Source organism: Girardinichthys multiradiatus, chromosome 2 (genome assembly GCF_021462225.1).
Source record: "Girardinichthys multiradiatus isolate DD_20200921_A chromosome 2, DD_fGirMul_XY1, whole genome shotgun sequence".
Lineage (NCBI taxonomy): Eukaryota > Metazoa > Chordata > Actinopteri > Cyprinodontiformes > Goodeidae > Girardinichthys > Girardinichthys multiradiatus.
In genome coordinates this window covers 22621765-22642421 of record NC_061795.1, presented here as the reverse complement: position 1 = coordinate 22642421, position 20657 = coordinate 22621765, and the positions used below count along the sequence as shown (strand labels likewise).

At 40.4% G+C, this 20657-nt stretch overlaps 2 protein-coding genes and 1 long non-coding RNA gene across 5 annotated transcripts; 2 read left to right on the top strand and 1 right to left on the bottom strand.

Moving 5' to 3' along the window:
- Positions 1-3: 3 nt before the first annotated feature.
- Positions 4-11267, bottom strand: LOC124884414 (trichohyalin-like). Of its 2 annotated transcripts, none has more exons than XM_047392334.1 (20): positions 11161-11267; positions 10843-10968; positions 10701-10765; positions 8977-9253; positions 8770-8895; positions 8524-8649; positions 8053-8157; positions 7786-7932; positions 7467-7696; positions 7096-7360; positions 2970-3024; positions 2776-2818; positions 2606-2675; positions 2438-2511; positions 2277-2361; positions 2101-2179; positions 1913-1998; positions 651-749; positions 221-343; positions 4-140 (listed from the first exon to the last, which is right to left on the bottom strand). In XM_047392334.1, the coding sequence occupies exons 2-20, from the start codon at positions 10885-10887 to the stop codon at positions 33-35; spliced, it is 2208 nt and encodes a 735-aa protein (XP_047248290.1). In that variant the 5' UTR covers positions 10888-10968; positions 11161-11267; the 3' UTR covers positions 4-32. The 2 variants fall into 2 exon arrangements, with proteins under 2 accessions (XP_047248290.1, XP_047248298.1); XM_047392342.1 differs by having other exon boundaries at positions 8977-9149.
- LOC124884466 lies at positions 1106-10441 on the top strand. Its single transcript, XR_007042444.1, has 3 exons — positions 1106-1596; positions 8778-8878; positions 9156-10441. It is a non-coding gene; the product is annotated as an uncharacterized LOC124884466 (long non-coding RNA).
- A 2843-nt stretch (positions 11268-14110) lies between the features above and the next one.
- edc3 (enhancer of mRNA decapping 3 homolog (S. cerevisiae)) lies at positions 14111-20622 on the top strand. 2 transcript variants are annotated; one of them, XM_047390460.1, is made up of 7 exons: positions 14111-14242; positions 14469-14635; positions 15959-16185; positions 16272-16610; positions 16710-16863; positions 17694-17911; positions 18004-20622. In XM_047390460.1, exons 2-7 carry the CDS (start codon positions 14472-14474, stop codon positions 18336-18338), a joined length of 1437 nt encoding a protein of 478 aa, XP_047246416.1. In that variant the 5' UTR covers positions 14111-14242; positions 14469-14471; the 3' UTR covers positions 18339-20622. The 2 variants fall into 2 exon arrangements, with proteins under 2 accessions (XP_047246416.1, XP_047246423.1); XM_047390467.1 differs by having other exon boundaries at positions 14132-14635.
- Positions 20623-20657: the final 35 nt, after the last annotated feature.

Here is a 20657-nt window from a genome sequence, read left to right as displayed (position 1 = left end):
GACTTCAGTATGACCTCAGTATGGGTTTCCCTTTATGCATCCCCCTCTTCCACTCCTGCCCAGTCACTGTTCTCCTCATCCTCCTCCAACACCGGCATTAAAGCTGAGCCCTGCTGCCAGTTTCTCCTGTCTGCTTCAGCCTGAAAAGAAAAAAAAAAAACAGAATTTGGTTTGCACTTTTTAACTCTGATCAGATGATTTTCTGTATTTCTCTTCTCACCCTCACAACTAAAGATGTGGGAGTCCAGTCCTGAGGTGAGGAGGATCCACTCTGAGCGGCTGCTTGTGAGTCAGCAGATCTTCGTGCCTCCTTTCCTTCTCGATCCTTAAACAAGCTCTTTAACTACAATCAGCGAGATGTAGGAGTTTAAAGTAATTATTTATTCATTTGAGAGCAAAAACATCTTGATCTGATGGGAATACCTAAAAATCTAAATAGATTGCTATTGATCGATTAAATCCTGGAAGCCCATTAAGTTTTAGATGGGTGAACTTATTTTGCTTGGACCATGAAAAATGTTTTGGAGTTGCTAAATTTCAAAGTGACAACAGCAGCAGGAAATGTTTGCTTGAGCTGATCCAGTGGTGCTAAATTTCAGTTGACTAATAAAATCCAAACAATCTTTGGCTAGAAAATCCTGTTGGTCTACCTGCTCAGTGACCATTTTTCTTTGCTGCTCCACCTCTGGATTAACAGGACAGATGGTTTTATTCTTCTTGTCTTGAACACATGGTTTCTCATTTTTACCCTGCAGATAAGATACTTATCATTTACTGTACATGTATTTTAACATGGGAGATGATTTGCACAGTGGGTGAGGAAGGTATTTGATCCCCTGTTCGCTTTTTGAGTTTTCTCCTTAAAAAAACAAAAGCACAGTCTGTAGTTTTATTTGGCTGTTTGCATGTTATTGACTAAAAATAAGTACTTGACCCTCCATCAAAGCAAGACTCGGAACTTTGTTGAGAAACCTTTTTTGGCAAGAACAGCACTAAGACATTTTCTGTAGCTGCTCACAGGTTTCCACCAGCAATCACAAAGCATAACGTTTCCACCTCCTCAGTGGAGATGGTGTTCTTTGGGGCATACTCATTATTTCTCCAATCCTGACAAGTTGAGCTGATGCAAAAGAGCTCGATATTGGTCTTGAATGATTAAATAACTTTTTCTTAACGTTTCTCTGAGTCATTTAAATGTTCACTGTGAAACCTAAGCTGGGATGCAAGATTTCACTCTATTACAGTGTAGTCTGTTACCAGTGGTGTTTTGCTGACAGTGGTCCAACTGTCTTCAGGTTATTTACAAGCTCCTCCTCTTAAGCTGTGAGCAGATTCCTCATCTATCTCAGCTTCATTCTCAGCCCATGAGCCAAGAACTTGCATGAAGCTCCAAACAGAGGAGTTGATGGTCATATTATACATCTCTTATTCCAACAGCTGTCAGCTTCTCACCAGGATAGCTGATGTTCTTAGAGACCATTTCATTCTTGTGCAGATCTACCATGTTCTTCCTGATGTCCTTTGACAACTCCGTTCATGGTGGTGAAGAGGTTGGAATTGATTATGTGGATTGGTGTGCTTTACACACATTCAAAGGTAAGATTATGAGTATCTGCACATGATCATTTCATTGATTTGTGAGCAACATGGAGGAATAACTAATCTGTGGGAGCCAGGATTCTGGTTGTGTTGCAGGGGATCAAATGCTTAGTTCACTCAATGACTAGCTTTGACTTTTTATGTCATGTCTTATTCAGATTCTTTGAATATTGTGTCTCACCACCTTAAAATAAAACTAATACAAAATCTGCAGACAGTGCTTCTGTTTTTATCAGAGAGCAAACCTAAATAATCAGCAGGGAATCCATAGTTATTTATTCTACTATAGGTGTTTTTTACCAAAATATTTTACCAGGGAAAACGTCTGCCTCTTAGTTGGATGCTTGTGGAGCACTGGGGAATTCAGCTGCTGCGTCTTCTCTGACCTCTCCCTGGACTCTGAAATTACACACAAGGCGTTGTTTTAAATCTCTGCTGGGAAAAATTCCTGCGTTATTATTTTTACATGCACCGTCTTTTAAACGCAAAAGCTCATACCACCTTGCTGCTCATGTATTGAGGCAGGGTTTGACACATCTGTCCAAACATTATGACAATCTCCAGATACCTTTTTCAAGAGCTTTCATAATAAAATGGAGTGAAGAAAGAAAAGATGATCAGGTCATTTGTTAATGTCCAGTAGTTAATACAGACAGATGAAAATGTGTTTTTTGTACCTTGAGCTTCAGAGCTGAAATCCAAATTTGAGCCTCAGTTCTTTCCATCTCTCTCAAGCGTTCCAGAGTCCTCAAATCATGCTCTCTAAACATAGAAATGTTAAAAAACTAACTCACTATAGGAACACTGCACTTAATTATTTTTCTGACTCTAATCTTACCTCTCAGTCACTTCCCTTTCTGTTTCTGCAAGTTTTTGCTTCAGCCTCTCTACCTCACCACTTTGCCTCCACATCTGATGATCATGTGTGGTCATGTTAACGTATACACATTGCATTTTTTAATACTGTAACATTAAGCATGTCATTGTGAGAGTAATGTCATGTTACCTGAGGAGATTTGTTTCCGTTACATGGGGAATCTGATGGGGGCTCACATGTAAAAAAGGATTCTGAAAAGCTGACAAACAGAAAACACAATGGAAGGTCAGACTGCAGAGTTGTATTCTGACTATTTTCCATCCGTGCATTCTGTGAAAATCTGTTTAAAATCCACCCACTCTGTCTGCGTCTCTTTGTCAAAAGTCTGCACCAAATCACCACCTGCAAATGGAAGCTCAGTGCACTTTAATGCCCCCTTGTGTTCAAAGAATGTTTTTTTTCTCGGGTTTGTTAAAGCTGGTGAAGCTGGTTAGTTGCAAAGTAATTGAGAAGATTCTATTATTACAGAATACATTACAGAAGGCATCTTTACCTTCTTGCTGTTTACAAGCCTCAAACCTGGACCTCAGCAAGGACTCAGAGCCTGTCTGGAAGATAAAAAGTAGTTGCAGTTAAATAAACTGTGACTTTTTTCAGACTGATTCGTTTTTATCTCATAAATATTTCAGATGAAGTCCCCTTGGAGTAGAAATCTGTCTTTGTTATCTTTGTTTTCTCAGCAAGCAGTTGGCTGGTTTCCAAATTATCTCACAGGAAGCTGGTTAGAAAAATGGTTCTCCTTCTCAAATATAACAATTGAAAAAAGGGTATCCCTCAAGGTTATGTATTAGGACCAATAACATTCATGATTTACATTAACAATCATGGACAAAATATGTATTTATTGTTTATTTTATTTAATGTTTATTTGTTTCAGTAACTAAGCTCACTAAGTGAAACACATTATATAGATTAACTGCACACAAACTGATGTTTTCAAGTCTTTATTTTGGTTAATTATGAGGATTTTATGCTTACAGGTAATGTAAATATGACATTTAAGATTAGAATCAGATCAATAAAAAACATTTTTAATACAGAAATGTAAGCTTTTTGAAGGATATGTTTTATAAAATGCTTAAAGGTATTTATTCTCAAGAAATACACTTAATATAACAAACAAACCTTACTGGAACAAATATTCTAATTTATTGAATGTGATTGTAAATAAGGTTGATACTGTTATATATTGCACAGTTCCCCATCTTGTTTAGGCCTGTCAGCATTTTAAACTTGTATTTTATAGACTTAAATACTTATCCATCTCTGTTTTAACTGTTTCAGTTTTAAATCGGGCTTTTACTGTTGGTATCTAGGCAGGTTCTTGCAGCCACTTCCTAAGACTAGCAAGGGGGTATGGCGTCCTAACCTTTCCTCTGCTATCTTTTGTTCAAAAGTTAAAAGAAGGTGGATTTATTTTTGTTTATGAGCAATTAAGATAAAAACATAATTAGATGTTGAAATTTAAGCATTTTTGATGAACGTTTTGATATTACATGGGGTATCATATTTTTATTCATCTGACTGTATAATTGTGTGACCTGATTATTAATAGTAAATGTCCTGAAACATTAACGTAAATGTCCCCCTCCCTGGGCTGCCACCTTAATGTGGTGGAGGGGTTTGAGTGTCTGAATGATCCTAGGAGCTATGTTGTCAGGGGCTTTATGCCCTGTTAGGGTCACCCAAGGCAAACAGGTCCTTGGTGAGGGATCAGACAAAGCGTAGCCCACAAATCCCTTATGATGATTGCCAAAAAATGGACACAGTGTTCCCTCGCCCGGACGCCGGTCACCGGGGCCCCACTCTGGAGCCAGGCCCGGAGTTGGGGCATGCTGGCGAGCGCCTGGTGGCCTGGCTTTCACCAATGGAGCCCGGCCGGGCACAGCCCGAAGAGGAAACGTTGATCACCCTTCCGATGGGCTCACCACCCGTGGTAGGGGCCAAAGGGGTCAGGTGCAATGTGCTATGGGTGGCGGCCGAAGGCAGAGACCTTGGCGGTCCGATCCTTGACTGCAGAAGCTGGCTCTTGGGAAGTGGAATGTCACCTCTCTGGTGGGAAAGGAGCCTGCGTTAGTGTGCGAGGTAGAGAGGTTCCAGCCAGAAATAGTCGGGCTCACCTCGAGGCACGGCTCTGGCTCTTGAACCAGTCTCCTTGAGAGGGGTTGGACACTCTTCCACTCTGGAGTTGCCCCTGGTGAGATGCGCCGAGCTGGGGTGGGCATAGTTGTTGCCCCCCATCTTGGCGCCTGTACGTTGGGGTTCACCCCGGTGAACGACAAGGTATCCTCCCTCCGCCTATAGGTTGGGGGATGGGTTCTGACTGTTGTTTGTGCTTATGCACCAAACAGCAGTTCAGACTACCCACCTTTTTTGGAGTCCTTGGAGGGGGTGTTGGAGAGCACCCCTCCGGGGGACTCCCTTGTTCTGCTGGGGGACTTCAACGCTCACGTTGGCAATGACAGTGAGACCTGGAGGGGTGTGGTTGGGAGGAATGGCCCTCCTGTTCTGAACCTGAGTGGTGTTTTGTTATTGGACTTCTGTGCTTGTCATTTATGGTCCATAACTATCACCATGTTCAAGCATAAGGGTGTCCATATGTGCTCTTGGCACCAGGACACCCTAGGCCACGGTTCGATGATCGACTTTGTTGTCGTGTCGTTTGATCTGCGCCCGGATGTCTTGGACACTCAGGTGAAGAGGGTAGCGGAGTTTTCCAATGACCACACCCTGGTGGTGAGCTGCTCTGATGGTGGGGTAGGATGCCAGTCAGACCTGGCAGACCCAAATGAATCTTGAAGGTCTGCTGAGAACGCCTTGCCTGAGTCTCCCGTGAGGCGGAGCTTCAACTCCCACCTCTCGGAGAGCTTCAAACACGTTCCGGGTGAGTCCGAGTGGGAATCCTGTAGGTGGTACTCCGGGAGTATGGGGTACCAGGCCCTTTGATACAGGCTGTTAAGTCCCTGTATGACTGGTGTCAGAGCTTGGTCCGCATTGCCGGCAGTAAGTTGGACTTGTTTCCGGTGTGGGTTGGACTCCGCCAAGGTCGCCCTTTGTCACCGATTGTGATGGGCAAACCCATGGCCACATTCTATTAAAGTCGGTAACTCCCTTGTGCACTATTATTCATTCAAACACAACACCACTTTAGTTTGCAAAAAAACGTTTATTGGTTGGTTTAAATACATTTTTTCTATTTGTGCGCGCACATTTAGCTTACTTATGTATTTTTCTCAACCCATGGTTCATCTTTGTTTGTGCTTCTGTTTAATTCTTGTTTCTTTTACCGGTACTTACCTGCTGTGATCCCTGGGAGTTGCCTGACAAAAGATGCTGGCCAGGGCTGAGCACACTTAAATACAATGGACTGATTGGACTGCACCACCAGTTCCTGCTGGAGAGGGGGGACTTGGAGTTTTTTAGTTAAACAAGCTTTTCCATTTACGTTAATATTTATACTTAAAGTTTAAGACTTTTGCTTTCTATTTTTGGTGTTTAGTTTATTGACAAACTTAGCTGTACTGTGGTGTTAGGTGTAGTTAGTGATTGTATTCTCTTTAGTTACCCCTATTGTGTGTTAATGGTCTGATCAGCCAGCTTATATACCTTTGTGTGTCATTCCTTTGTTAGGCCAGTTATGTTTTGTTTGTGCAGCTAGTCTGTTTGTTCACATTTTTGCCTGAGTTCAGCTTTGTTTCCTTTACCTCTTTTATGAGCTCAGCATTTTGTAATTCCAATTTTTGGGTTAAAATAAAAACCCTATTTTTCAAAGAATTCCTGTGTTTTCCACTCGGTCCCCCACACCGATTCTGGTCATAACTTTTAGGGACAGAATTTCTAGGCACAGCCAAGGTGTTGAGGGGATCCGTTTTGGTGGCCCTAGGATTGCGTCTCTGCTTTTTGCAGATGATGTGATCCTATTGGCTTCCTCAGCTCGTGATCTACAGCTCTCACCGGAGCAGTTCAGAGCCGAGTGTGAAACGGCCGGGATGAGAATCAGTGCCTCCAAATCTGAGGCCATGGTCTTGAGCCTGAAAAAGGTAGAGTGGCTTCTCTGGCTTCTCTGACTCAGCTCAGAGAGAGCTGAGTCAAAAAGCGAAGCTCTCGATTAACCGGTCGATCTACCCTCTACCCTCATCTATGGTGATGAGCTTTGGGTCATGACCGAAAGAACGAGATCACGGATACAAGCAGCCGAAATGAGTTTCCTTCGCAGGGTGTCTGCGCTCTCCCTTACAGATAGGGTAAGAAGCTCGGTCATCCAGGAGAAATTCAGAGTAGAGCCACTGCTTCTCCAGGTTGAGAGGCTCGGGCCTTTGGTTAGGATGCCTCCTGGACGCCTCCCTGGTGAGTTGTTCCGGGCACGTCCCACCGGGAGGAGGCCCAGAGGAAGACCCAGGACACGCTGGAGGGACTATGTTTCTTGGCTGGCCTGGGAACGCCTTGGGATTCACCCAGATGAGCTAGCCCAAGTGGCTGGGGAGAGGGAAGTCTGGGACTCTCTGCTTAGGCTGCTGCCCCCGCGACCCGAACCCCAGAAAAGCGGAAGACAATGGATAGATGGATGGTCCTGAAACTAAACACATCTTTCAAAGAGCTTTAAAATATGGTTTTCTTACTTTAGAAATGGTGTAGTTTGTCTTGAGTTCTTCTAACTCATCTTGTGTGGACTGAAGGGTCAAAGCAACCTTTTGCCATTTTTCTGTCCAGTGTGAGGCCATGTCTTCTAATTCTTTAATGCGCAGGATTCTCATTTTATCCTTGTTGTGATACGTTTCCTCTTGTAGCTGCAGTTTCTCCTTCTTCTCTCTGAGCGTTTCTTCCAAACGGAGACACTGATTCCGCAGTTTCTGATTTTCTAACTCAAAATCTTCTACAGATGCACTGTGGAACAGACAGTAGTCTATTGGTTATAATGGTATTAACTTGCAGAGGTAATAATTAAATATGATTTTCTCAAACTGAAGAGTTCACCAGTCTACCATCTCACCTGTGCTGGCAGCTGTTTTCCTTTGGCTCATTTAATGCATCATGTCCACCTTGGTTTCTTTTACTTAGGAGTTCCTCCTTTTCTCTGAGCAGCTGAGAGCGCTCTGCTTTCAGATCTGTAATCTGTCTTAAGTTTTTGTCTCTCTCCTCATTTAACTCCTGCAGCTGTTGTTGTGACGCAGCCAGCTGTTTCATGATCAGTTCAAGTTCTCGTCTCAGTTGTTCATTTACCTGCTCCAAAGATACAACATGAATAGTTTAGTGAAGAACTCAAAAAAATATAATAAAGTAAGAAAACATTTTAAAACCTCTCTAAGAACCTTTGAGTTCTCATTCATCTTCCTGGTCTCCTTCAGATACTCTGGATGACTGAAGATATCATGGATCTCAAAGCTCTGTGGGCCTTGTCTGGTTTTGTTCAGCTGCACTTCCAGTTCCTGGACCTTGTGAAGGAGGTCTTCTTTCTTCTATAAGAACAAAAGTTATAAGATGATTGTGAGAAATTATGATAGAAATGTTTGATTTGTGATACTCCAGACATTATAGAATCACAAGATCACATGAGGCAAGATGAGGTCATAGAATACCTTTTTCAAATCATCTTCAACAGATAGAGCATCAGTCAGTTTGGTATTTAACTCTTTTACATTATCTTCCAACTTCAGCACTTGTGTTGATAAGACAGCTTTGTCCTGAGCAGAAATAAAAAGTCGTTTGCCAAGCTCATATGAGAATATGAGAATACATACGAGAATTAAATACATATGCACTCCATACTTTTTATTTGTCTAAAAAAGATATATTTAAAACCATTTATCTTTCCTACTGATTCATAACTGGGTGGGACTCTGTCTATAACATAAAATATATTTAAATTCTTTAGACGTTTGTGGCTCTATTGTGAAAAAACAGAAAAAGGTGAGGGAGTATAAATGCTTATGAAAGAAAGTATAAGTCCTCAGAGAAAATCACATCTCTTCTTTGTTAAGCGAGTATGTTTCAGATTCAGGTTGCACATTGTCGAGTTGAAGTTGTACAATCTAGCAATTTATACTGACCAGACAAGCTTGGCTGATCTGGCTGTTGGCTTCTCTCAACAGTCTCTGCACCTCAGAGTGACCCTGTGTGGCATCACTGACTCTCTTTTTCATCTCCTCCATCTGACTGATCACCATCTTCTGCATCTGCATAGAGAAAAAATTAATAACACATAAAAGATCTGAAATTAGATAAAAAATAATAATAGTAAACATGCCTCTTGGATTCTTTTGAAGCTTAATTTATCTTATATATGTTTGATTTACCTCTGCAGAGGTCTGAAGATCCTGGAGAGCTTTGTTTCGTTCTTCTTGAAGATTTGTGGCCCTCGCCTCAGCATCTTTCAAGGCCTCCCTCAGGATGCTTACCTCTGTGGTAAAATTATTCTTCTCCTGTGTTCAAACCAGCATTTAGATACAGAAATATGTACAAACACTTACAGTATACTGAATTCTCAACTTAAATAGAAACACCTTTTGTTCCATGTCGAGCATCTGTGCCATCGTTTTGTTGTAGCCCGGTGTAATTTCTCTGGTCCTCAGCCAGTCCGGTTTAGTATTCAGCCATTCCTGAGCACTCTGGAGCCACGGCACCCCTTCTGCTTGTTCGAAGCGTCTTTTACCCCGACCAATCCATAATTCTGCCCCTGCAGGTGAAAAAGACTTTGGAGGACTCTCCGGCTCCAGATGGTACATTGACTGCCACCTCCTCAGACCTGGGTCGCTCCTTCTGAAGCCACCAGCGCTGTTGCTTGCAGAAACACAAATCATCCAAAGTATACCCACTTTACTCAACAATCACCTCTGTACTGCACCCTCCAATCTTATTGGCACCCCTGGCATGGATGATAACAGGTGTTTGAAAAACCTTAAAATAAATTTTGTTTTTATTGGTGTAGTGTAATTTCACACTCAAGAATTTAGAAAATTAACATTTCTAAATTTAATCATTTATTTGTTGGGGCAAATTCCACATATTGGTACCACAAGTAATAGAACCTCTGCTGTTAATAGTTTGTTCAACAGCATTTAGTTTCCAAGAACATTTCTCTCAGAGAGAAAGCCTTCTCTCTGTTGTAGCAAACAGAGAGAAGGCTTTTCTGCACAGATTTGTATGGGTTTTAGGTTTGGGGACTGGGCTGGCAATGAAGGAAGCTTGACTTTGTCTCTAAGTTACCATTTCTGTCCTGATCACCTTTTTTTATATCTTCTGGTATTCAAAATCCTTCGCCATTCTTAACAGTTCGGCTTGATTTTTCTTTCTTTGTTAACTTGTCCATCCTTGATCTTAGGATAGACGTAACTGCATTGTTTGTTGCTGAAAAACATTATCTTAGTCTTCTCTGACCAAAGTATTTAGTTCCAGTTAAAATCCCAAAACTTCACATGTTTAGTCTTGGAACAGAAATATTATTTTTCTGGCACACGAGCCAAAAACCTGCTTGGCTAGTACATGATTGTGTTATGTAGACCTGGTGACCCCCCCCAACAGTACTCTTTGCTGCAGTTCTTTAACAAGTACGTTTTGGTTATTTCTTTTTTTACTTTGTTTACAATATTTAATTTTTGTTTAACTTTTAAAATAAAATGTGATGTAAAATGCTTGATTTTGTTTTTAATCATTTAGTTTTAGTTATTTCTTAACATGGAAGTTCTGGTTTCCATCCAGCCTAGTTTGTCGTAGTTTCAGTTGTTTTATGCTTCTGATTTTAGCTCACTGTAGATGTCGGCAAGTTTCTTGTAGATTTTTGGTGATTTATGAAGATCAACACAAATCTGCAGCTTTTGAATAACATGTTTTCTGGTCTGTCCCATTTTGGAGATAGGCTAAGAAAAATGTTTCTCCATGTATTGCTACACCAGAGAAATAAGAAGACATGGATTACAAATTAAATGTCAATCAACACTCTTAACGCAGCTTAATAAAATAAAAATTTGACTAAACATGTCTGTTACATTCATTTTACAGGAATTATTAGGGGTACCAATGATATAGATTGTGACAACAACCGTTGTTCCTAACATGAGATTGTTTACCCTCAGTGATGTACTCAATTTAAGGGCTGGACTTTTATAAAGGTTTCATTGTTAGATTGTGTCAAAGATACCTTTATTTTTCAGGTTTTACACCTCTTCATCAGGGGTGTATGTAGAGACTGCTGTATGTCTTTTTTAAACCTTAAGAACTGTCCAGTTACCTGGAGCTGCCTTTTGACATGAACTCTGGTCCAGAGACAGTTGCCAAACCACTCCATGCTGAAGACTGACAAGAAAAACACAAGTTTTTAAATAATTGTCTTTCAATCCAATTAAAAATATCTTTTTTTAATTGGTTCTTACCTGGGCTGTAAAATCTGATCTGGAGTACCACATGTCTAGGTCCATGAGAAAATAATAAACTTTGATGTCTGCGTTAAGGGCGAAATGTCCCGCTGCGTCCTCCAAGGTCTAAGTCGTGCGCCCCTTCTGAAAGGAAGAAACTGCTCACCAGCCTGCCTACGTCTAGAGGACATACTTTCACACAAAGCTGTTATCTGGAGGTGTGCAGCTATAATTGGATCATGTCTCCTAATATTCCCACTGTTTACGTGACGGGAAACACATGGTCATCTTCCTACAGGGCTTTTTGAATGTGTCATCCGCAACAAACATACTTACGTCATTCTAAAAGGGGAATTCTGATGTGACAAAATAAAATTTTGCATGGCATGACTAAAATTTCAAAAGTGATATCTAAAAGAATGGTTTTGCTGAAAGGACTTGAGACATCCTCTCCTGTTCTCTGTCAGAGTCCAATTGCTTCATATGCGATCCTTGCACAGCTTCGGCAATGAGCTTCTCTGTAGCACCCTTCCAGGGAGTTTCCATGGTGACCTCAGTAAACAAAAAGCAGTTGGATGAGAGTGTAATGCTGCTCACTCCCCCGATAGTCTCCACATGATCTCATTTAGCCTGAATGGCTTATTTATTGACATTTCTAAAACACCAATCACAGCTTTCTTCTGATTAAATGTTTTCTACAGTTAATGACTGCTATAAGCACAAAATGAAAGAAAACTGTATCATATAATATTCTTTTAAGGGCTTTTTTTATTTTAAGGATAAGGATTGTGATAGATTGTCTCTAAGGGTGCTGATATTCTCCAAGTTAGTGTGAAATGTTGCATCCTTGTGACAAAATCCAAAGTGGTTTTTTGGATTAGTAAATCAGGCTAGTAAACACCGCTCTTTTATCAGAACATGAAGTACATTTAACTGATTTGTAACTGACAAATACTTTAATAAAACAATTATATTGCAGCAGCACATTGTTAGTCCCAGGACCAAAAGTAAAAACAAGAAACAAACAAGAAAACAAGCAGACCCCGCTCGCTGATTCAATGTCATATTCAATAAATTAGAACATCCATTCTGGTGTGTCTTATCAGATTAAAAGTGCTTTTAGGAAATAACTATTTTTAAGTAGGTATTAAGCAAACAGTTCATTAAGCTCACATTTGTGTAATAAAAATGTATTTAACCTTTATAATGTGTTTCACTTAATGAAATGAGGTACTGATATGAATGAACTTTTCAATATTATTGTAATTTATTGAATGTGTACAGCGAATCAGCTTCCTCCACTGTGCTCTACATGTCTGGATGTTAAAACTTATAAAGTGATGCAGATCAAACATTGGTCAAAGCACCCAAATGTCAAAGAACACAATTTTAACAGCAGTTTGTACTTTATCCGAATAAAAACCAGCTCACTGTAGAAGGTGGATGTCATCTAAGATTAATTTCTCATGAAATTAATCCCTAAAATAGCAACCTTTACTCTGGAATAAAAAAGATGGATAAAAACTCAGAACATCTGAGTTCAAAATCATATTATTGTTATTATTGTTTTCATAGAAAGCATTATTATCCCTTTCTGTTTACTTTTACATCCCTGTATACCCAAATACTTTGTGAGCAGACAAAGAGGTCTCTTTTTCTACAGTGGAAAATTTCCTGTTTTTTTCTTTCATTTTGTACTGAATTAAAAGAAAATTTTTACTCTTTCTGCTTTTACACTTTTTCATTATCTTTTTTATTCTTTTTGCAAGGGATAATTCTCTCTATCAGAAGCTTACATCTGATGGGATTTAGGTCCTCAGATGCAAAAACTACACTGCCTTGCAAAAGCATGCATACCCCTTGAACTTTTCACATTGTGTCAAATTACAGCCACAAACTTCAACAAATTTAATGAGAACAGGCCAAAGCAAAGTGCATAGCTAACTCTGAAATGAAAGGAAATGATACATGGTTTAAATTCTTAACAAATAAAATCCTGGAACGTGTGGTGTGCAAATGTATTATGTTGACAGGACCGCTATTACTGGTGCACTCTACAAATCTGGCCATTATAAAAGAGTGGTATTAGGAAGGCCATTGTTTAAAGAAAGCCCTATGACATTCTGGTTAATTTTCCACAAACAATGATGCAGACCAGGGAAATATATGGAAGAAGGTGCTCTGGTCAGATGAGCCCAAAATTCTATGGCCAACTTGCAAGTATGGTGGAAAACTGCTTATAACCCTGAACACACCCTCCCCATAGTGAAACATGGTTGTGGCATGGTTGTGGTTTCCACAGTCAGTGATGGTTTGGGATGCCCTGTCATCTGCTGGTGTTGGTCCACTGTGTTTTCTGAGGTCCAAGGTCAATGCAGCCGTCTACCAGGAGGTTTTAGAGCACTTCATGCTTCCTGCTGCCGACCAATTTTATGGAGTTGGAGATTTCACTTTCCAACAGGACGTGGTACCTGCACACAGTGCCAAAGCTACCAGTACCTGGTTTAAGGACCATGGTATCCCTCTTCTTAATTGGCCAGCAAACTAGCCTGACCTTAATCCTATAGAAAATCTATGGGGCATTGCGAAGAGGAAGATGCAATACGTCAGACCGAACAATTCAGAAGAGCTGAAGGCCACTATCAGAGCAACCTGGGCTCTCATAGTACCTGAGCAGTGCCATAGACTGATCGATTCCATGCCACACCGCATTGCTGCAGTAATCCAGGCAAACGGAGCCCCAACTAAGTATTGAGTGCGGTACATGCTCATAGATTTTATGTTGATACTTTTCGGTTGGCCAACATTTCTAAAAACACTTTTTTTTATTGGTCTTAAATAATATTCCAATTTTCTGAGAAACTGAATTTGGGGTTTTCATTAGTTGTTAGTTATACATATCAAAATGAAAAGAAATAAACCTTTGGAATATATCAGTCTGAATGAATATAATATACAAGTCTCGCTTTTTGAGTGGAATTACTGAAATAAATAATTTTTTTCATGATAACACTGCACCTTGACTGCAACACTCCTTGATCACTGGATGTTCAGTTTTGGATCAAAGTGTGAAAGTTTTACCGATTTTACTGTAATCAGGGAACCAGCTCAAAATGTAATTAATAATCCGACATTGATAATGTAGATTTAATCAAATTAGTTGCTAATTTCTCGAAAGTATCCATGTAAAACTTACAGAACAAAACAAATGAATCAAGAATGAATCAAGAAAATAAGCCATAGGGAAAGATTTCTCACACGTCTTATTTTGAAAAGCGATGTTTCCCGGAAACAGGAAGCTAGAAGCAGTAGCCGTTTAAAAGCTTAGAAGCTTATATCGAAGAGCTATTTTGTTAGCAGTTATTTGTGCGGTTTATTGTCGCGTGCTGTCCAGAAGAGTCCCAGTCGATATAACATTGTAAAAAATTATAAGACTTTGTCTATATTTTAAGAGTTATACAACTAAAATGATGTTTAGAGAGAAACTTAGCTTGATACAAGCCCAAAGCTAATGCTAAATACATTCTCAAACGTTAGCTTCAAATAGTGAATATTTCGGTGTACCTACTGCCTGAAAGTCAGCGATTACTGTTGTGACGGTTTAACAGTAAGTTTTGAAGTGAAAGATATACTATTCATTGCAGATAATGGCCTCGGACTGGTTGGGTAGTTTGGTGTCCCTTAACTGTGGACCTACGCTGGGGGTTTATCAAGGAGAGGTGTCCTCTGTGGACCAGTCCAGCCAGACCATCTCCTTAAGACAACCTTTCCACAACGGAGTCAAGTGTCCCGTTCCTGAGGTCACATTCAGGTAAACATCGAATACAGATTGTTTTTTCGCTTCAACTTTCCTCAGTGCACCACAGATAAGTTATTGTATTTCAATGTTGTTTATTAATCTCTGTGTGTAAAACACAGTCAGTTGGTAGAAGGTAGTGATGGTGAGATGAAGCCAAGGCTTTCCTTCCAATTGCTCGACTCATGAGCCGAGGCATCAACGTTCTTCATTTGCTCTACTGCGCCATCACGTGGACAATACATGTAAAATAGGCAGAATTCATTATAATGACGTGAATTTCTTGCACGGTGGCGCAGTTGGTAGCACTGTTGCCTTGCAGCAAGAAGGTCCTGGGTTCGATTCCCGACCGGGGGTCTTTCTGCATGGAGTTTGCATGTTCTCCCTGTGCATGTGTGGGTTCTCACCGGGTACTCCGGCTTCCTCCCACAGTCCAAAGACATGCCTGTTAGGTTAATTGGTCACTCTAAATTGCCCTTAGGTGTATGAATGAGTGTGTGCATGGTTGTTTGTGTGTTGCCCTGCGATGGACTGGCGACCTGTCCAGGGTGTACCCTGCCTCTCGCCCATAGACTGCTGGAGATAGGCACCAGCTCCCCCGCGACCCACTATGGAATAAGCGGTAGAAAATGACTGACTGAATTTCTTGTGTAAAGCTTTAAATTGACTAAATAAATAAATGGCGTTTATGATGCCAATAAATTCTGAATATGGTGTCAATATGATCTTAATCTGTCTTTATGATACAATGGCTAGATCAGAATCAGAAAAGCTTTATTGCCAAAGGAAAAGGAAAAGTGGAAACAAATATGGCAGAGGGTTGTGATTTTAATTTGCTTATGTTACTTATTCCTATAGTGCTTATAACGGTCTTTATTTAACCAGGTGAAGCCTCTCTGAGATTAAAACTTTTTTCCAAAACAGATTCATAAACAAATGTTCCCTAACTGGGAATTGAACCCAGATAACATGGTGCAAAAGCCAACTCCTAACCACTAGTCTACCAACAACTGCGGATGATCCTGGTGAGCGATTTAACCAACCGCAATTTTATACAAGTAGTGATAAATATATTTCTATTCGTTCCAAAGTTCTCATCTTTTTCACTGATTCCAAAGGAAAAAAAGACACTCAGACAGATTGTTAAAGCACACGCAATATGATCCCAAGACAACTAAATGTGACTGGGAATCAGCAGCATGCAATCAGGATTCTATGACAATATGGGTACAGTTTAGTGTGACACAGCAGATTTATCCTGGTACTAGTGCCCCGGTAAAATGTGTCTGGAACATGTATCTTTGTTTCTGAAGATATCTTTGGCTTCCTTCCTTACAGTGCCATTGATATAAAGGAGCTAAAGATTTTGGACATCAGAAATGGGAATGTCAGGATAAATCCAAGCCCAGCTGCAAAGGGAAGCACTGTACCAGTTGCAGTCCCAAAGGGGGATCCCAGATCTGTGGAGAAGCTGAACTCTCCTCAGCAGTGCTGTAAAAGTTATGGAGAACGCCACCTGGATGCACTGGGTCAACCTAAAGGCTTTCGTCGAAGACATAACTCCTGTGCGTGTTATTCATTTGGCCAAAGGTAAAGCCTTCTGATGATTATTGTGTTGTGATGCTAATAGCTGTTGTTTCAATACTCTCAGGGTCATCTACTAGTCGAGGGGCAAACCAAGCGACACCAAAAAAGAACGGGGTGAAGAATGGCCAGATGAAGACCAGAGACGACGAGTGCTTCGGCGACGGCATGGATGATGGGCTGGATACAGATTTCGATTTTGAAGGAAACCTGGCATTGTTTGACAAAGCCGCGGTTTTCTCAGAGATTGACACGACAGAGCGACGTAGTGGTGCGAGGTCACGTGGCACGCCTCAGGATCAGACGCCCACCCGGTACCGCCATGATGAGAACATCCTGGAGGGCAAACCTGTTGTTTACAGACAGATTGTTGTTCCACAGCCTGGGCCTAAAGAATACTGCACTGGTGAGTGTTTTTAGCATTTCAATAACTGAATTGAAAGCTAGTATTTAAGATTAAAATGGAGCAGAGTAGTATAAACCTGCTTTTGTTTACATCATACAGACTCTGGACTTGTTGTTCCAAGTATTTCCTATGAGCTCCACAAGCGTCTGTTGTCTGCTGCTGAGCGTCATGGTCTCACACTGGAGCGGAGACTGGAGATGACTGGAGTTTGTGCCAGCCAAATGACACTTACGTTGTTAGGAGGGCCCAACAGGTAAGAATATTGAATTAGAGGAATTTCCACGTTCAACCCTAATTTAGAATGGAGAAGAATTGGACTGAACGTGTGCAAGAAGCAGGTTTGGAGTCGATTATATATATATTTTTTGGTTTTACAGGTTGAACAGCCACAGTTTCTTCCTTTTTCAAGTTCTTACAGTCTTGAAAAAGTCTGGAATTTGCTTTTAGTGTTTTCCAGTTCTGGATAAGGATGGGGGAAAAAAACATAGGAGTATGAAAAAAAAATTGTTTAGCTTGTAAACTTTATTCTTTATTCCCTTATCTGAAACATAAAAAGTATGGATTTCTGAAGTGTTCTTAGATTCATTTTCCACATATAAATCAATTCTTTTGTGAAGCATAGATTCACTAAGTGAGAAACCATAGATAAAGAATAATTTATCTAAAAATAAAAAAGGTACATTCAAAGCTTTTTTGACTCTTGGTGGTTTTCAAAACAGCATAAATGTGTCAAATGTATTAAGTAGTACAGAATTTAGTGTAGAATAATTTGGTCTAGATTAGACAAATATGCTTTAGATTTTAAAGTGCTGCTGCTGTAACTTGCCAACAAATAAAGTGATAATCCAGTGGCCTTCATCTCTATGCTGAATGAAAAGTCAACCCTCAGCATAACATTGTTTCATGATTAATACAAAAAAACCCAAGCAGGTCAATTTTTTTGCACTCAAATGTTCTGGAAAATCTTTGAAAATCGAGTCTGGAAAATTATTGAATTTTGAAGTAAAACAATTATAGGAACTCACCTCTTTTCCACAAGAAGAACAGTTTAATTGCTTTTTATAAACTGTTTACATTTTTCAGATTTACGCCAAAAAATCTACATCAGCGACCTACAGTGGCGCTGCTGTGTGGACCTCATGTTCAGGGAGCGCAGGGCATCAGCTGCGGTCGTCACCTGGCCAACCATGAAGTGGAGGTCATACTGTTTCTGCCGAACTTTGTCAAGCTGCTTGATTCTGTGACGAGCGAGCTGACGCTCTTCATTAAGACCGGTGGCAAACAGGTGTCCAGCATCAAAGGTGAACTTGGCTGTGAATGGCGATTTAGATTTGGTTTTTATGAAATCGTTCTCAGTGGGTCACGCTGTTATTTTCTCTGTTTATCTCTACAGATCTTCCAGACACCCCGGTGGATCTAATCATAAACTGTCTGGACTGCCACGAGAACACATTCCTGATGGATCAGCCTTGGTACCGGGCAGCAACGGACTGGGCCAACCAGAACAGAGCACCAGTGCTTAGCTTGGATCCTCCTGTAAGTGGGCTGGGCCATGCAGTCGAGGCCAAGTGGTCCCTATCACTTTGCCTCCCCCTTCCTTTGGCCGAAGGAGCCGGCAGAGTTTACCTGTGTGACATAGGTATTCCCCGCCAGGTGTTCCAGGAAGTGGGAATCAAGTACCATTCCCCATTCGGTTGTAAATTTGTCATACCCTTGCACTCCGCCTAGCTTGACTGTTTAAACCTTTCACCTTCCTTGACCGTTTGGGTTTTGGCGCCTTATATTCCAAGAGTCTCAGCTGTTTCTTTCAGTTCAGCCGAGCAGGCTCTAATTCATCATTTGAACTGTTTCCTCATACTGAAGGACCACTGTTGCATACTGCATTTATAGATAAGCTTTCAAGGATTTGTTGAAAATTAGATGTCTTTGTGATTAAACTATAGGATCGTAATGCAGTTTAAGGGGAACAAAGTAAAAAGGACAATCTCTAACTGAACAATTTAAATAATAATGCAGTCCATTAAATCAGCTGCGTATTTGGTGTAAATCCATCACATAATACACACAATAAAAAAAAAAAAAGACACTTGAGTGCAGAGAACCAGCTGACTCCAATGTTTTGACATTTGGTGGTCAGTTCATGTTTTCAGGGTTCTGCTTTACATGATGTTTATCTGCACCATCCAGGGTGTGTCTGCAGGAACCCTCCTTTGTCTTTGATGTGCTGCTCTGTTTTATTTTATTTTTTTACCTTTAACAGCACAGATAGAAAACGCACTGAATGCTTATGAGCCATGAAAGCGGAGAGTGTGTAGTTGTAACTTCAGTAACATGTTTTGAACCGATTAGCTGGTATTCATGCATAAATTTAGCTTCCAACGCTACGAGTGTGTTCACATGCAGAATCCAGTTTTCCTCTTCTGCGGTTAGTTACAGTTTTCCAACCCAATTTGCATGCACCACTGTTGGAGATCAGCCTTCTAATAAGCTCCCTGCTTGGTTAAAGAAAATGTTAGTTGGCTTCTATATAAATGTGGCTTTGTGTAAAACGTTGCCATATTTGTAGCACATTTGTGCTTTCTTTAAATACAAGCCTTGCGGATAATGCCCAAGCAATTTTGTATTTTTGTACTTCTTTCTTTGAATGAGCCAGCTGCCTGGTATGCCCAGAGCCAACATAGTACACTGGGTTGGATTTAGGTTCTGGTAATGTAGTGCAGCACAAAAAAACCTATTGATTCATGTAAGGAATAAATGTTCAACCCATATTGATGGGATGGTATCAGATAAAGGTTTATACCAGTGTGTTTGGAAGGTCCAGTGCAGTGAAACGCTGAAGATGCTGTTAATCTATTTTTTTTTAGAACTTTTTTTTTTCTTCTCACTGCTGAAAAAAGGTACAAAAAGCAGGCTTCAAAACACCCCATGTCATCAGAGTAAAGCTGTTGCATTTAATTCGTGGTAGATGAAAATGGTTGATACCTATAACATTTAGCATGATGTGCACTAAAGAGCCACAACACACACTGGCATAATCCTTCATGTGTTACAGTTGAATTCTACCCATGCTTTTTATTTATTTATCCTGCACAGAGTAGCTTTTATGAACCAGAAAAATCAGGTCAAATTGAAATTAAAAACAAAACAAACAAAAAAAAAAAGCATGTCTGCTTACTTAAAATAATCAGGCAGGCTTTATCATTTCATGGTGTTAAATTGATATTTAATTATACCTCATGAAGCATAGACTGTGATTGATGAGGCCATAAGAGCTGCTTCTTTTGTGCCATTGTCTGAGGTTGACACATCTCTTTCCAGGTGTGCTTGACAATGAAAGTTGCTTTTTTATGCATCATTTACATTGAAAAATGAGTCCAGAACTAAATGTACTATCCTGCTGTAGTATGCAGTATTATTCTCATACATCCGGGTGACGATAAGTACTTGTTGCAGTTACTGATCTCAGTACTCTGGTGGATGTTGGTGTTTTTAGTTTAAAGGTTAAACTTCCAACATCTAAAAAAAAAGTTAACTTGCTGTTGAGTCAGCAGCTTTCACAGGATTGATGTGCATGTTCATTGAAAGCTACAGCCATGCACAATAGCTCTCTCTTCTCCAACATTCCACTTGCCTGATGTGTAATTATTTCACATCTGTTGAGACAAGCCTGGCTTGGAAAGTGAAGCCAGTGTTACAAAAATTGAGTCAAACGACGTTTGCTTAATGGCCACCAGGGGGCGATAAAAGGAAGCTTCCTCTTTATCCTGCCGCCATGGCAGCTTTGGGTTATCAGTGATACACTTTCTTTGTTTTTCCACAAAGAAATTAGTTTTCTCTGTTCAGAAGAATCGCATTAAAAACAACAATGGTGGATGGTTTATTTTTTGGTCTGCACAGAATGCTGTTGTGAAATGAAACGTTCACTGTCATTGATCGTCTGTTGTGCAGAAACTCTGCATTTCTCATGCGTCATGTCTGCAGACTGAACCAATAAAAACCAATAACCACTCTGCATGTCTGTATTTTTCTTTATGTAAACACTGCCTC

Bases quoted from the DNA above. Each gene is read 5' to 3' on its own strand.
- LOC124884414 (XM_047392334.1), bottom strand. From the start codon at position 10,887: ATGGACCTAGACATGTGGTACTCCAGATCAGATTTTACAGCCCAG. The intron at 10,766-10,842 runs GTAAGAACCAAT...TTTTCTTGTCAG, and splicing joins GATCAGATTTTACAGCCCAG to TCTTCAGCATGGAGTGGTTT. The intron at 141-220 runs GTGAGAAGAGAA...TTTTCTTTTCAG, and splicing joins CCACATCTTTAGTTGTGAGG to GCTGAAGCAGACAGGAGAAA.
- edc3 (XM_047390460.1), top strand. From the start codon at position 14,472: ATGGCCTCGGACTGGTTGGGTAGTTTGGTGTCCCTTAACTGTGGACCT. The intron at 16,186-16,271 runs GTGCGTGTTATT...CAATACTCTCAG, and splicing joins TCGTCGAAGACATAACTCCT to GGTCATCTACTAGTCGAGGG. The intron at 16,864-17,693 runs GTAAGAATATTG...TACATTTTTCAG, and splicing joins TTGTTAGGAGGGCCCAACAG to ATTTACGCCAAAAAATCTAC.